We start from the raw sequence: 15,034 nt of genomic DNA, 5'->3' as shown, positions 1-15,034 counted from the left end.
CTACTTTTTACTGAGCTCTCTGTGCTGGGAGCTGTTCTTTTCAGCACCACAATACATTCAGGGTGAGTGGACAGCTCCCATCAGCACTCACAGTTCTATGCAGATTAGTTGTCTTCTCAGGCTCACTGAGAGCCATTACTCAGGCTCCTTTCGCTGACCAGTGACACCCTATCACAATGGTGTACTTTTATTTTTTTATTTTATGATGAGCCACAGCCAGAAACACAGCCTGAGATGCGCTTTGCACGGTACTGGCACCTCGGGACCAGCCAGTAATTTTTGGTTGTCCAAAGTCAGCGCCATGCTCGGGGCCGGATTTTCCTATAGGCTAACTAGGCTTCAGCCTAGGGCCTCAAGATCAAGAGGAGCCTACATTCAAATTGTTAGCAAAATTAAAATTACACTATTCTAAAAACAGTGAACACTAAAACACTGAACCGAAAATAAGGAGAAATTCTACGCTTCGGGATCAGAACCGGCTCCGGCAGCAACGGGGCGCCGACTCGGCTTCTCCCTTTCTTTTTCTCGCCCTGGGAGGAGGATCGGGGAGGGACAGACGTCATTCCGGAAACAGCTGGGCAAAGCCCAGCCCCGCGGGGAGAGAGGCAAAACGTGGATCCGTCAGGACAGGGCGGCCCAGACTGGCATCGGGGGAGGGAGTTCAATAGAAGGGGGATGGGAGACAGGCGGGCATCGGAGGGGGGGTGAGGTGAGGAAGGACGCTCAGGGGGCACTATGGACATAGGAAGGGGCAATGTTGTGTGTTATGTTTGATTAGTTATTGTTACAAGTACTATATATGGTGCTGAGAATAAATGTCCAAATAAGTGTTCTCGACTTTTTTTATTTATTATCCGTGTCACATTTTTTATAAAGGTTAGTACCAATAACAACATGTTTCATTTAACATATTGATATATATCACAGTAATGATGTATTTTATTATCTCTCATGTAATTTACAAACTTAAAAATGGGAGGTGAAAGGGCCTCATAAGTGGAATAGCCTAGGGCCTCTTTTCATCTAAATCCGGCCCTGGCCATGCTTGGAGAATCACCCGGCAATGATAGAGAATTGCCCGGAGTGCTTGTTTAAATACTGATGAGCTCATTTTATTACTATTTAATATTCATGGCATCATTATAATACATCTGCATGGCAGAGTCAGAGTCTGCCAGGAAGCTCTGAAAAGATCACGGTGAGCTATTTTGAAAATCAGCCAGTAAAATACTGCCACGCTAAACCAGGTGGAACTGGTTTAGTGACCATCGTTAAAGGCACGGTAAGTTTTGAGAATCTGCTCCTCAATTCTTATTTACATGCCTTCTATCCTCTCAGAAACACTGTTTTCTGTATTTTCTTGAGTAAATGTGCTTGCTGGGTTACTCCGCTTGAATATGTGGAAATTTGAGTCAAGCTGAGTCTAGGCCATACATTAATCCCTCCTTTTACTAAGCCATAGTAGAGGTTTCTACTTCAGCGCAGAGCACTATATGCTCCAACGCTCATAGAATTCCTGCATCTGAGCATTTGGCACCCCAGGTCACGGTAGAAACAGCGCCAATTTTGATTCTAAGTTGAATCTAGCTGCACACAATGACACAAACCCCTGATTAAGCCATAATATGGTGAAACGGGGCTCCCGTTGGGCTATGTCTGGTGTCAGCAGTTACAGACCGGCGTACTAACAGCTTTAAGATAAGTGCTGGGTTCTTGCTGTCACTTGATTGTATTTATTTCTTTTGTTTGGTTTTATATTTTATACCTTACAAATTGAAAAAAGAAAGTATATTTATTCTCATACTAAAAAAGCAGAGCTCGATGAAAGATACCACTCTAACCCTGCTAATACCGCTTAGAATTCCATAGTGATTCTGTGGTGCAGGCATCTGAGAGCTCAGCTTTGGTTCAGTTTGATAATCATTTTCACAAGTCTTTTTCCTGATTTAATTATTTTTAACCCATACCTCCTCCATCTTCAACTGTATTTTCATATTTACTGGTTTTCTTATTTCCTGCCCTTGTTTCTGTATCAGGTCTTTTGTCTTGCTGTCCTTCTCTCTCTCTCTATATATATATATTACTTTCTTTTTCTTCCCTCCTTACATGTGAACTCTTAAGGTACACGATTTCCTGTGGTTTATAAGCTGCAAACTTTATATATAATTTTTAGGTACTCACCCAAGTGCTACCCATTAAGTCGGTCACTCTGATAACATACGGTAAATCTTTAAACTGCAATAACAGATTTCTTAAAAAAACATCATCAGGTTTCTAAATGTTACCAAATGTTAATCCCAGATTCCTCTGGATTTTAACAACCATTCATCTGACTAATTAAATCAATGCTTCATACACTGAAGCAATTCACAGTTATCACACCCGTTTTATAAATATCACAGGCTTTATTTAAAGACGTGCCCTTGTGGTTTTACTAGTTGTTAATTCATCAGCAAAACCTTATTGTTTTTTAGGCAACGATCCACTTATTTATTTCTGCGTTTGAAAAATCTAACATTTTTATCCTTAGAATATCGTTCCATAGCGTGCCCTGTGCATAGAATCCATGTATCTGAAAAATGAAGAATATTCATAACTATTTTAGTATCTATTTATAACATTTTATCTCTGCAGTACACTTGACAGACCTCAGCCACAGATGAAACAAGTGTAATTCATAGCCTATTCTTAGCCTTTTTTTCTGTTGGTATAGTTCCTTTTTTTATTTCTAATACACAGATTTTTTAAAATACATTTTATATTTCTTACCTGAGCGGTTGTTTTGTGATGACTTTCTTCATGATGGATTTCCTAGCTCTGCTTCACACAGAAAAAGCATTCTAACTTTTGCTAACTGCAGACTTTGTAAAGGAAGTGGGTGGAACTTAGCATCAACCAGAAGTGTAATTTGCAGCCAGTCCTAGCCACATAGTGCCAACAGCAGTAAGCTTGGCCACTAAAAACTCTTTATTAATGGCTCAAGACATTAAGAAAGACGGGAAAAGTATTTCAGAGGCACCAAATGACTCTGTTTCTGAAGCAGGGAATCTTGAGCTCCAGTCCTGGGCTTTGCTCTTACATTCCGGTGCATTGTGGTCTGTGTAGTCACTACTTCTCCCTTTAAGAAATCTGTATTGCTGGTACCAGATTGCGCCAGAAAGAAGCCGTCGGAAAGGCAGGACAGATTTAAAGCTCCCCTACGGTAGCTGCCAGACCCCTTGGTAGTTCCGCGGACCAGCTCCCATAAAGAACCAAAGTCTCGGGGGCTGTACTTTGAGGGAGTGTATACTTTCAGAAGAAAGAACTGAGCATGTTCGTAAGGTGTCTGACGGGAGCTGTAGTCCGGAATTGAGAGACAACCCTGTGCAGCGCAGGGACAGAGACCTACATATCCCAGCGTGCTCTGCACGCCGGGCTTGGTGAGTGGTTGCATCAGTTGTGCGGAGCCGAGGCGGTGGTAGTGCCGGTTCGGGGGAACATGAAGCTGTTCGTGAGCTGCGGGAGTCCACAGTGTCTGAAGGTTCTGGCAGCGGCTGAACGAGCCGGGCTGAGACGGGAGGAGCTGCAAGAAGCCGGGCCAGAGGGTAAGAGAACGAACGGGAGGGGTCGGCGCGTGGAGATGTGGGAGAAGGGGGCATGAATGGTATGGCAGTCGCCTTGCTTTTAGTTACCACCCTCCCAAATATATAACAGTTCTATATGAAGAATGCATCCCGAGCTTTGGGGGTCTCTGCTCTCTGTACTGTAACCGGGCGTGGTAAAGCAAGATCACAATAAACACACAGAAAAGCTTTGAACGGGGGGGGGGGGGGGATCAGGGAACAACTTATTGAGTAAACTGGAAGCTGTGACTGGAGGCACAGGTGCGGCTTGCCTTATGGCACAACTGGTTGACTGCAGCAGCCCACAGATGGATGGTATTTTCTATCTGCATGGCTGCCAGCTTACCCGGTTCTAGTAGGATCGTTTTGAGCTAGTCCTGGTTTTCAAATTATGTACTCGGTGCAGTCTTTGATTTTATCTATTAAAATGATTTATTTATGTATTTTAGATTTATATCCCATCCTACCCAGAGAGCTCAGAACGGGTTACAGGTTAACATTCCCAGTGTCACAATATCACATAGGGCTGCCATAATGTATTAGGATAGGTTGTTGATTGTTAGAAAGCCAGGACTGGTCAAAAATACCCCTAGTGGGGTTTCGATAAGTTGATATCTATGTACAGTAAAAGGAAGGGGTAAAACCCGGACCTCGTGGATTTCATCCGCATGTCCTTAAAAAATCTGTTTCCTTTGGTTTTTGACAACTGCGGTTTCAGATTTCATGTTAGCGAGGTCCACGTTTTACCCCCCTCTTTCCACCAGTGCAGTTGCTGCGGTTTCTGACCCCACAGATCTGTGCTGATAGTCTTAATAATTAATTTGAGGAAACGCTTCAGCAAAAGGAGGTCTGCTCAATGTACACAGTGGAGGAGAGCAACAATGCCCATGGACCTCACTGGAATGAGATCCGCGTTTTACCCAGTGCTGGGCCAGGAAAATTTTTTGTTGGGAGAGGGGGTTCAATCCGGTCTTGAACCCAGATCCTCAGTCTCAGACAGCTACACTAACCTCTAAGCTACTTCTGTAGTTTATGAAGTAGTAAATTTTTGGCACTTTTATTCTCAGCATAGGTTATGGCTCCTTCACTTCTGCTGCCCGTAAGGATCCATCTATTAAATTTATTCATTTATTTGTTCATTTTTATAGCCATTCCTCTCCAGGAGCCCAGAACGGGTTACAATAAAATAAAATTAGGTACTTGGAACTTCCCTAACAGTCCCGAAAGCTCACAATCTAGCTAAAGTACCTGAGAAAAAAATTAGTAAATAAGAAAGATATAACAATTCAAATAATAAAAAGAATAGCATTAAAGTAAATCAAAACTTCAAAGACCCAAAGCAATCCAAGCACGACAGAGTAGAAGTCCAATTGGGCAACAGCAGGACCCTCAATGATAGTCTATCACTGGCCGAAGATGATCTCTAGATCCCAACCGTGGGCGAGGGCTAGCGGCCGAAGATTGCAGGTAGAAAGGAGGAGACGGGACACAGCTGATATTGAAGTCCACCGGCAAAATCACTGCCGGAGCAGGGACAGCCGCAGACCCAACGGACAGCAGGGCCGATTCGTTGGGATCTCTGGCTGTGTGATGTCTCAAGGCCACACAGATAGCCTTCCTCATCAAGGCTGATCTTCCAGAATGTCTCACAGCTCCACCAGCAATCTGCTGACATCAGGTCTTCCGGCTCCGCTGAAGTAGACTCCGCCCAATTCAGTCAACAAGAAATAACAACAGCAAGTTCAGGCCATGTGGCGCGGGAGGGCCAAGATCAAACGCTGGAGACAAGAAGGCAGGTTGGCCACAGTAGATCCACAGATGCCAAATCCCGTAGTCTAGCAAACTGTCTCCAGCCTCAGAAGAAAGGCGCACAGCAGGCCCAGTTTTCCCGGTGGCAGGGGAGGGATCTGCATTTAAAAAAATCCCTAAAAAGCAGCCTACTCATTTCAAATGTTTTTACCTATTCTGGGTAAAACGTGGACCTCATTCCAGTGAGGTCCGTGGGTTCTGTTGCTGTCCTCCCCGTATATATTCAACCAAGGTCCATGAGTGCTGTTGCTTTCCTCCCCCATGTGCATTGAGTAGACTCCTTTTGCTAAAGTGTTTCCTCAAATTAGTTAAACCTATTGGCAGAAACTACAGCAACTGCATTAGTGGAAAGAGGGGATAAAATGTGGACCTCACTGACATGAAATCGGAAACCGCAGTTGTCAAAAACCAAAGATGCAGATTTTTAAGGATGTGCAGTTGAGGTCCACAAGGTCCATGAGGTCCACGTTTTACCCCTTCCCTACAGTAAATAGTATCCATATTCTGCTGTGGCCAACCTGCTTTGTCATATGGGAAACCATACCTGTGCTGGAAAGAGCAGACACCCTGGAAGGAAATAACTTTTGAGAGATTCTCTGAGTGGCAAATCAGATTTTATGAGAGGTCCTGTGTGAGATTCCTGTCTAATGTTGTGAGAGAAATATTGGTGAAGCAAAGTTGTGAAACTGCTTTTGAAACCTGATTTCTGGAGAAATTTTCAGTCTCTGTGTAATAAGTCTGTGGTGCTGATTTCTGGAGAAGTTAATGAGATATCCTGTGACAGATTTCTCTGGAATGTTGTGAGAGACTATTAGTGAAGTACAGTTGTGAAACTGCCTTGGAAATCTTTTTCAGGAAATAATTTCTGTAAAGATTTTGGGAAAAGATTTTTATGCATGAAATGTTTAGAGGAACGATAAGTTTTGTGATTATATAGGAGATTTTGGGGAGGGAAATAGTATAGGGACATCAATTATCTGGTTTTTTCCTAGCTTAGAAAGTATTTTAGGCAACTGTGGGGTTATTAGATTTAGGATAAGGTTTTTCTTATTGATTTGGTTTTAGTTAGAGTAGTAGGTTGGTTCCAGGGAGCGAGAGATCTACTAGCAACAGCGTGCCAACATGGTACCCCTACACAGAAAGGACAGAAAGCTTCCAATACACTAACCCGAGGAAAAAAGAATTTGGAGAAGCTGGAGGCTGTAAGATACATTATTTGAAGAAAGCATTCTTAGACCCATCATGTAGGGCCTGTTTTACAAAGCCGCGCTGCGGTAACGGCCCCGAAGCCCATAGAGATTTAAAGGGCTTCAGGGCTGTTGCTGCGCAGCTTCGTAAAACAGGGAGATAGATTTCCCTGGACAAAAGATTTAAAAGAATAAATAATACTTATAAGAAATCCTGCATAGTAATTGCTGATGGTGAAACACAATTAATGGGATCAAAGAAGATTTTACTTGGACATTTAAAGAACTGAGAAGAGGGGAAGCAGAATTTCATCACTTACCCACCTCTCAACGGTACTCGTCTTAAGAAACTTTACGACAACCTTCTGGGGACACAGGCAGCTAAAATCGACTCTGACATCTCAAAACTTCTGACCAAAACAACAGACATAAAAGAGTTCCGTAAAGAAATAAAAACACTACTGTTCAAAAAATATCTCCCATCACTCTAACCACCACCCAATGAGTCCCCAATCAACGCCTTTGGAAACACCCACCTATAGTATCTCTTTGTCTGTGATCCAGAATGTACTGTAACTCTTTTACACTACACCCGATTTAACTTGATTCAGTTGACATGTATTATCTTCTGTGATATGTATTATCTTCTGTGAAATTGAAGTATCATAATCCTTTACTGTTCCTGTAACTTACCCTTATCCTGAAATGTAATTCTACTGGAACTGCCCAGATATTTTCTATATTGTAATCCGCCTAGAACCGCAAGGCACAGGCGGAATAGAAATCCCTAATGTAATGTAATGTAATTATCTAGAGTGTTTATACAGTAACTGGTTATTAAATTTTATTTCTATATTCAATTTAGAGTCCTTAGTGCTTCTTTATATCTATTTTGTTAATTGTTTAACATTTTTATTTCCAGGTTACATTACATTTTTTTTATTACATTCATTATTTTTTGTATGTAATTCACTCCTCCTGGGGAAAGGTATCAGTTTAACCCTCGGTGTTCACAACTACAAACAAATCTTATTTCAAGAGGGATACCTTTTACCTCAGTCCGAGAAGGAGGGGATTGCAATAAGTCACAGTGAGTAAGGCTGTTACAGCCTGCGAGGTGAATTGGAGGGTATGAAATACGGGTTTTTACAAGTTTCTGAATGTTTTCTTATGTTCCCCCACTTTAAAAATCCTAAATTCACAAGGTTTTGTTTTGTTTTTAAATTTATGGTTTGGTTTTTTTTTAGGGGTTTTAAATGCAAAAATCTTGACGGTGGCCATCTAGGTTTTTTAGTGATCTTTTCTTCAAAAGTTCCCTGCATTTCCAAAACCGCAATTTCTCCCTCAAAACTGGTTGGGATCATGGAATCCTTGGGCTCTTCTACCCCAAATTCATTCTAGGATTGCGCAAAATTTGTGCCTCGGGAGCATCCTTGCTCCACGTGTCGTGGACCAGAGAGGCAGGAGCAGTCAGTTTCGTATTTCCACTATGTACTAAGGTGACAAAAAGGGCAGCCATCTTTGTTTTCAGGGCCTAGTAATAGTGTCCGTTCTGCATGTACATACGCAGATGCCTGAAGCCCAAGAAACACAAAGTAAAGTTGTCATAGAGTCACTTGGCACGCCATGTCCAGTTGCCTTCTCAGACTTTTAAAATTTTGGTGGTAAGCCTTTCATGAGAGATGTTTTTCTTGCTGTGTGCTGGACTTGCCTCCTCCAGGCATTGCCTTTCCAGGCACAACTTCTTCACAATCAGGACTTGGGAGACCTCTCTCCAGGGGATACGGATGATGCAGATATTTTATTGATCCCTTGTTTTCTGTGGATGCTTCTCCCATGGCAGGGGACCCAGGAGCGTACGTTGACTCTTTAGATCCTCATTTGGCTTTAGAACCAGAGGACAATCCAGTGGTTCTACGTTTATTTAAGTTTGCTGCCTACCGGATCTTCTTTCAGAGCCTCTGCATGAGCTTCTTCTACCTCCTCTCTCGTGTACGGAATGAGAGTTCAGTCCTCAGTGTTTTCCCTGGCATCCAGATGTTATCATCTTGGTCCTGGAGCCGTGGGATTATCTGGAAGGGGGCTCTCATAGTAGCGAGAGCCATGTCCAAGATGTTTCCTATTGTACAGGAGTGTCAGCAGTTTTTTCTTCAGCCTTCTGAGGCTTTCTTGGTTGCACAGATTACAAAACTCATCTCCCTTCTGAGCAAAGTAGCACAGTGCTCAAGGACATGCAGGTCCAGACTCAAAAGTCCATTTCTTTGAAACTGCTTTCAGTTGCAAACTACAACCCACCTGCTAAGCACCAAGATCTGTCTTATCATTCCCTCTGTAATTCCCCCGCCTGAGCCTGCACCTTCTTGTCCAGTTTCTGTCTTGACTAGATTGTAAGCTCTTTTGAGCAGGGACTGTCTCTTCTATGTTTTGATGTACAGCGCTGCATGTCTAGTAACGCTATAGACAGAAGTAGTAGTGATAGTGAATATAGCCTATAAGAACAGTGGAGTTGTCTGTGTTTGAACTGGTTAATAATGGTCTCCAGCCAAACAGGCAGTGGTGAGTTGGTCACTTTAAAATGGAGATGAGACCGAAGCTGGTAGCAGTTCTTGGTGAACAGACATTGTAGTTGTGCTATTTTCAAAAAGTATTATTGGGCAAAACATTTTTACTTAAGTACAATTTTTATGTGTTCTTCACTGTACTTTTACTTAAGTATTAAAATATACATTTTACATTTTATATACGGTAAGTAATTTGACCTAGTACTTTTATTTATATATTTCTATACTACACAATCCAAAGTTCTTGGTGGTTCACAAAAGAACATACTGTACATAATACATCACACGCAGTCAAAATGTAAACATAGTAATCTGCTTGAAATTTCTTCCTGTAGGTGTCTTGATATTCAAAACTGGTCGAGTTCATTGTTTTGGCTGTTCAGAGCATGCCATGCTGTTAATTATTCACTGTTAGTCTCCAAATAAATGGCTACTTTTATAACTGTCGTTTTGCCGGGATCAAATATCAGCAAATCATATAGTAATAAACCAGAAACCGGTATATATTAGAATCGGTTGTTTCAATAAAGTACGAGTATGCCTCAGCCCCACCACTCCACCGCTGTGCTATCTCTTGACTGCGGAGAGAATTATGTGGCACTTCATCATTGGCTGCTCATAACCGTATTTAATGTATTGCTATTCATTTAAGTGCTTATAAATATTTTTTATATATGTTGTTTGTTTTTTTTAATTATTTGCAGTTTTACTATAATAAATGTACTTAGCTTGTATGCTTAGCTGTTGTCAGCCAACGCCTGGGAGTTTAACCCAACATGTTTTGCACCAACAGGCGCTGTGTCAAGGGTCTCCCGAGGTCGCGCGTGTCATCCGACTCGAGTAGTGTCCAGAGTAAGGGAGACCCTTGACACAGCGCCTGTTGGTGCGAAACACGTTGGGTTAAACTCCCAGGCGTTGGCTGACAACAGCTAAGCATACAAGCTAAGTACATTTATTATAGTAAAACTGCAAATAATTAAAAAAAACAAACAACATATATAAAAAATATTTATAAGCACTTAAATGAATAGCAATACATTAAATACGGTTATGAGCAGCCAATGATGAAGTGCCACATAATTCTCTCCGCAGTCAAGAGATAGCACAGCGATGGAGTGGTGGGGCTGAGGCATACTCGTACTTTATTGAAACAACCGATTCTAATATATACCGTTTTCTGGTTTATTACTATATGATATGCTGTTAATTATGCCACTCTCTAGGGAGCAGGATCTTGAAATAGGGTGACTTCTGCGGCCTACTCTACACTCCTATCCCTAGGGTTGCCAAATTTTCCATTTGGAAAATCTGGACCCCTTAGACCTGCCCCAGTCCTACCCCCCAATCCCGCCCCCTGCTGTCTGCTCTGGTTGGGCAGGAGGGTGTGCGTGCAGGTGATGATGTCACGCTGCCCTTCCGCCAGACGGCGATTTTGAGGAGGCTTTTCAAAACCCGGACAAAGTGCTGGGCTTTGAAAAGCCATCTGGAGAAATCCAGACGTCTGGTAACCCTACTTATCCCCAGCCTTTCCAACTAGTGTCAAACTTGTTGTGGTCCATGGGTCCAGATAGGTGTCAGTGGCCAAGTGCACGGTCAGGGCTACCACTAGCCCCAAATATTATTTGATTTCTTATTCTTCTACTTAGATGAAGAATTAGGATAACAAAAGTTGTGCATTTTTTTAAAGAACCATTAACCCAAGGCTTCTCCTGTCTGGTAAATATAAATTGGTTTATTTCTTTTGCTTTTAGATCCTGTTGTCCCTTTCCTTAACCATCCGAGGCTCCCAGCCCTGAAGCTGGACAGTGGAAATGTCCTTTTCTCTGCAAATGCCATTTGCCAGTAAGTGCACAGTTCCTTTTCTTTCAAGAGTAAATAAAACTAGCTGCCTAGATGCTACTCTGAGGGTAATTTTATAAAAGTTTGCTGCATGTGATCAGCAATTGAGAGGTTTTTTTAGACTGATGAAAGAAAACCTGAACCTGACCACTTATTGAATCATTATTCTACAGTGGTGCAGATATCTGAGGTCTTTTCCTCTCATAGAATATTACTCGTTTCAAGTTGTGTAGTAGAAACCTGTTCTTTGAGCCTTGTTAGCAACACCAGAGGTTTCTTTCCATTACAGTTTATACTTTGAGTGTTCCACTGATATAGATACAATAACATATAAGTTAGCCACATCAGGGGCTACCGTGGCCCCCATGACCGTCCCTTTTATCTGCAAAAAAAATACCTGTCCTGGAACAAAAAATAATTCTTCTGTAAAACAAACTTAAAAAAAGGCTCAACAAAAATGAGGTAGGTGGAAAACGTGGCATATCACGAGATTCTAAGACTGTCTCAATAATCTGTAAGGGTGCTTCCTAAGGAATATTGGTATATAACGTCTCAATATCTGCTGTCGCCAAAATGAAGGAACGTGACCCTAAAACACAAGCATACAGTTGTAACATAAAATCAGTGGAATCTTTGATGAAAAAGGTTGTCCAGGACACGAACGGTTGTGTAAAAAAAAAAAAAGTGTTCACATAAATAGATAAGGAAACAACTCCCCATTCTGTTATCTTCATCCACAGATTACAAAACCTTCAAGAAAGAAATTAAAACCATACTCTTCAAAAAACACGTTAACCTATCCAGCACAACAATCCAACATCCAACACTCTATAAACCCTTAGTACTCTCTAATTTTTCTAGTTACCAAATATTATCTAAAACCCATAATTCTCCCTTAAAATTTTATCTCATCGTTTAATCTATCACTTCAAGTTGAAATGTAATTCTTGTTTTAGTTTGGATGTAATCCGCCTTGAACCGCAAGGTAATGGCGGAATAGAAATCACTAATGTAATGTAATAAGGGCTCCAAATCACTTTTTAGATGAGATAATTGGACGACCCGGAGGGTTCTGAAGGTTCTTATGGATTTTGGGTTACAAATAAATAATTGGTGTTACTGGAAACAGAACATATAAGAACCTAAATTCTTTATTAGTAATAAACCCCTGAGACAAAGCACCCTCCAGGGATTCAAGACAAGGTTAGACAAGTTCCTGCTGAACCAGAACGTATGCAGGTAAAGCTAGACTCAATTAGGGCACTGGTCTTTGATCTAAGGGCCGCCTTGTGAGTGGACTGCTGGGCCCGATGAACCACTGGTCTGACCTAGCAGCGGCAATTCTTATGTTCTTATGTCAACAACTCTTCCACTTCTAATTTAATTTCAACAGTAGGGTCACCTTCTAAAGGGAGATAAAATGTAGTATCCGCTAGTTTGTCGTTCTACTTCAGTGATATAAGTTGAATAATCCATCACTACAATTGATCTTCCTTTGTCGGTAGGTTTATTTTTTTATTGATAAAGCAGCCAACAGGAAAACAGAGGCTACATCGCAAAGAGTAGTCAATAACATAGCAAACATTCCAGGAAGGATAACAGAAAAAGACAACCAAAGGAGAGCAGAAATAAAATACCAGCAAATATAGTGCTCATAGAATACAAAAGTGCATCAGCAGAGCTGTTTGCAAACGTTGCAGAGCTCTCCCAAATAAGGGGATAGAACTGAGGCTCTAAGAGGGCACCCTCCTAGAGAGCTAGCCAGGGCTGCAATAACCTTTTATAATAAACTAGTCTTTAAGCCCGTTACATTAACGGGTGCTAGAATAGATGTGTGTGTCTTTATTTCTTTCTTTTTCTCTCTCTCCTCTTGACCGCTTTCTGTCTCTCTCTTTCCTCGGCTGTCAACCATCACCCCTTGCCTGTTCCACCTGTCCAGCAGTAGGCCTTCTCCCTTCCTTTTACCTCCCCCCTGTCCAGCAGCTCTCCTTACCTACTCCCCCTGTCCCTCTTCCCTGCTCCCCCTGTCCAGCAGCACTTCTTCCCTGCTCCACAGTCATTATTCCCTGCTCACCCTGTCCAGCAGCACTCCTTACCTGTGTCTCTCTTTCTCCTTAGTGTTTTGTTATTTTTTTTCAATCTGTCTCTTTAGCCCCCTGTCCTTCTGTGAGTGTCTATGTGTCTCTGTCGTTGTGCACTGTTGTTTGTTTGTTTTTTTAAATCTATGTTTAGTTCCTGATCCCCTCTGTTTCCATGGCAAGCATGTTCGCGGATGTGAGGGCCGTTTTGTGGTGCCGGATCTGGCGGCGCCGTGTACGTCGGAAGACGGGCCTCAGCGTTTTGTAGGTCCGGGTCTGGCGTCTCCGTGTAGGGTGGAAGCGGGAGGCGGGGCCTCAGCACCGGCCGGGCGGCTCGCACCGCCGGCCCCCAGTAGCTCGAGGCCGGCGGCGGACATGGCTTGCATTGCATGGTGGAGGAGGAACATCGGTGACGTTCAACCCGCGCATGCGCACTAAAAAAAACGCGACAGATCAGGGAACACGATTTTTTTAGTGCGCATGCGCGTCCTACCATTTTATTATATTAGATGATGATTGAACCCATGTCCCACGCATGTCCATAACCATTCCAACTTACATACAACAACCATCAATACATACCATACTAACTACAACAAATAGACCCCATACAAACCCCCAGGTACACCCCGACCGCACACATCCCATTCATACCGGCTTGAGAGAAGATACACAGCAATAGGCCCCCTAGATCCAGCAAAACAATTTCATAGCGAGGCAGTAGAAACAGCCGCCTCAGCCTCTTTCTGGAATGCCCTCCACAGCGAAAGAGGTTTAATTATTATGGAGACATCATTGTGTAGCTCCTGCATTGCTTGCCATTCTTTTAGGGACAAATTAGGATGGCTGGAAGATCGTAAAAAGGCAGCATTCAATTCTCTCATGGCTAGTCTTTGAAAAACCTCGATAGAGGAATCAATAACTCACCATGGCATCTACTGTAATGGTGGCTTTAATTGTGACGCATCCTCTTGCGGAGGGTGCTTTGTAAAATACAACCTTAAACGTAGTGTGCAAAAAAATCTTTTTAAGTTTTCAATAATGGAGAACATATCCATTTGTACAGTTGGCAGTAGGAAGATGTTTGTTCAGTGATGTCTCACATAAAGAGAGAGATGTCAGCTTCCTTTGTCACAAATTTCCACTTCTCCTTTGCTTAGGTTTTTCTTCTTGTCCCTTGGGGAGGAACCCAATGATTCTACTAATCAATGGCTGGAGTGGGAAGCAACACAGCTTCAGGTGAGTGACCTGATAAGGTGTCTGATAAGGTGCTAGATGTGTTTTGCTTGCAGTACTCTGTATTAGTGCTGCCCGATTCACAATTCGAATAGGTTCACCAATTCGAATCAGGTGAATTGATTCGAATCGGTTCGTTTTTGTAAAAAATTGGACTTACCGATTCATCCCGACTAAAGTTCATTCTTTTTTCACTGCCGGCCGCCGGACTCATTCCCATCTAATGTAACTTCCGGTTTTGCAAAACCGGAAGTTCCATCAGAAGAAACGAAAGGAAGTGGGAGCGTTGAGGGGGAGCGAGCAGACCTCGTGCAGCGGACTAGTTGGAAGCAAAGGGTATTTTTTGGCTGTCTCCTCTCTTCCCCGCGATTCCACATTCAGTCGAGTAAGTAACTGAACTGGCAGGGAGGGCTGAGAATCGGCAGGGGGTGCTCAGAATCGGCAGAGTTGGCTGAGAATTGGCAGGGGGTGCTCAGAATCGGCAGAGTTGGCTGAGAATTGGCAGGGGGTGCTCAGAATCGGCAGGGGGGGCTGAGAATCGGCAGGGGGTGCTCAGAATCGGCAGGGAGTGCTCAGAATCGGCAGGGGGGCTGGTGAGTCTTGGGGGCTGGGGATGGAAGCTGAAATCGGCAGGGGGGCTGGGGATGGAAGCTCAGAATCGGCAGGGGGGCTGGGGATGGAAGCTGGGAATCGGCAGGGGGGCTGGTGAGTGGGGGGCTGGG

The 15,034-nt window shown here is 43.0% G+C and overlaps 2 protein-coding genes across 9 annotated transcripts in view; one reads left to right on the top strand and one right to left on the bottom strand.

Annotated features, from left to right (window-relative positions):
* The window catches only part of ARHGAP9 (Rho GTPase activating protein 9), a 204,209-nt gene extending 200,927 nt beyond the window's left edge, over window positions 1–3,282 (bottom strand). For 3 of the 7 annotated variants that reach the window (XM_033936054.1, XM_033936053.1, XM_033936055.1), the window contains exon 1: window positions 2,770–3,281. The gene's annotated coding sequence lies outside the window, so the exon portion shown is untranslated. Of the gene's footprint in view, window positions 1–2,769 lie in introns of all 7 variants that reach the window. The other 4 variants (XM_033936057.1, XM_033936058.1, XM_033936056.1 and 1 more) reach the window with 3 other exon arrangements.
* MARS1 (methionyl-tRNA synthetase 1) overlaps window positions 3,163–15,034 on the top strand; it is a 116,382-nt gene continuing 104,510 nt past the window's right edge. For both annotated transcript variants that reach the window (XM_033936052.1, XM_033936051.1), the window contains exons 1-3: window positions 3,163–3,584; window positions 10,911–11,001; window positions 14,237–14,315. In XM_033936052.1, the coding sequence (XP_033791943.1) occupies window positions 3,479–3,584; window positions 10,911–11,001; window positions 14,237–14,315 (276 nt within the window). In that variant the 5' untranslated portion in view covers window positions 3,163–3,478. The remainder of the gene's footprint in view (window positions 3,585–10,910; window positions 11,002–14,236; window positions 14,316–15,034) is intronic.

Source organism: Geotrypetes seraphini, chromosome 3 (genome assembly GCF_902459505.1).
Source record: "Geotrypetes seraphini chromosome 3, aGeoSer1.1, whole genome shotgun sequence".
Taxonomy (NCBI): domain Eukaryota; kingdom Metazoa; phylum Chordata; class Amphibia; order Gymnophiona; family Dermophiidae; genus Geotrypetes; species Geotrypetes seraphini.
The sequence above is the reverse complement of the archived record's forward strand: the minus strand, read 5'-3'. Positions and strand labels throughout refer to the sequence as shown.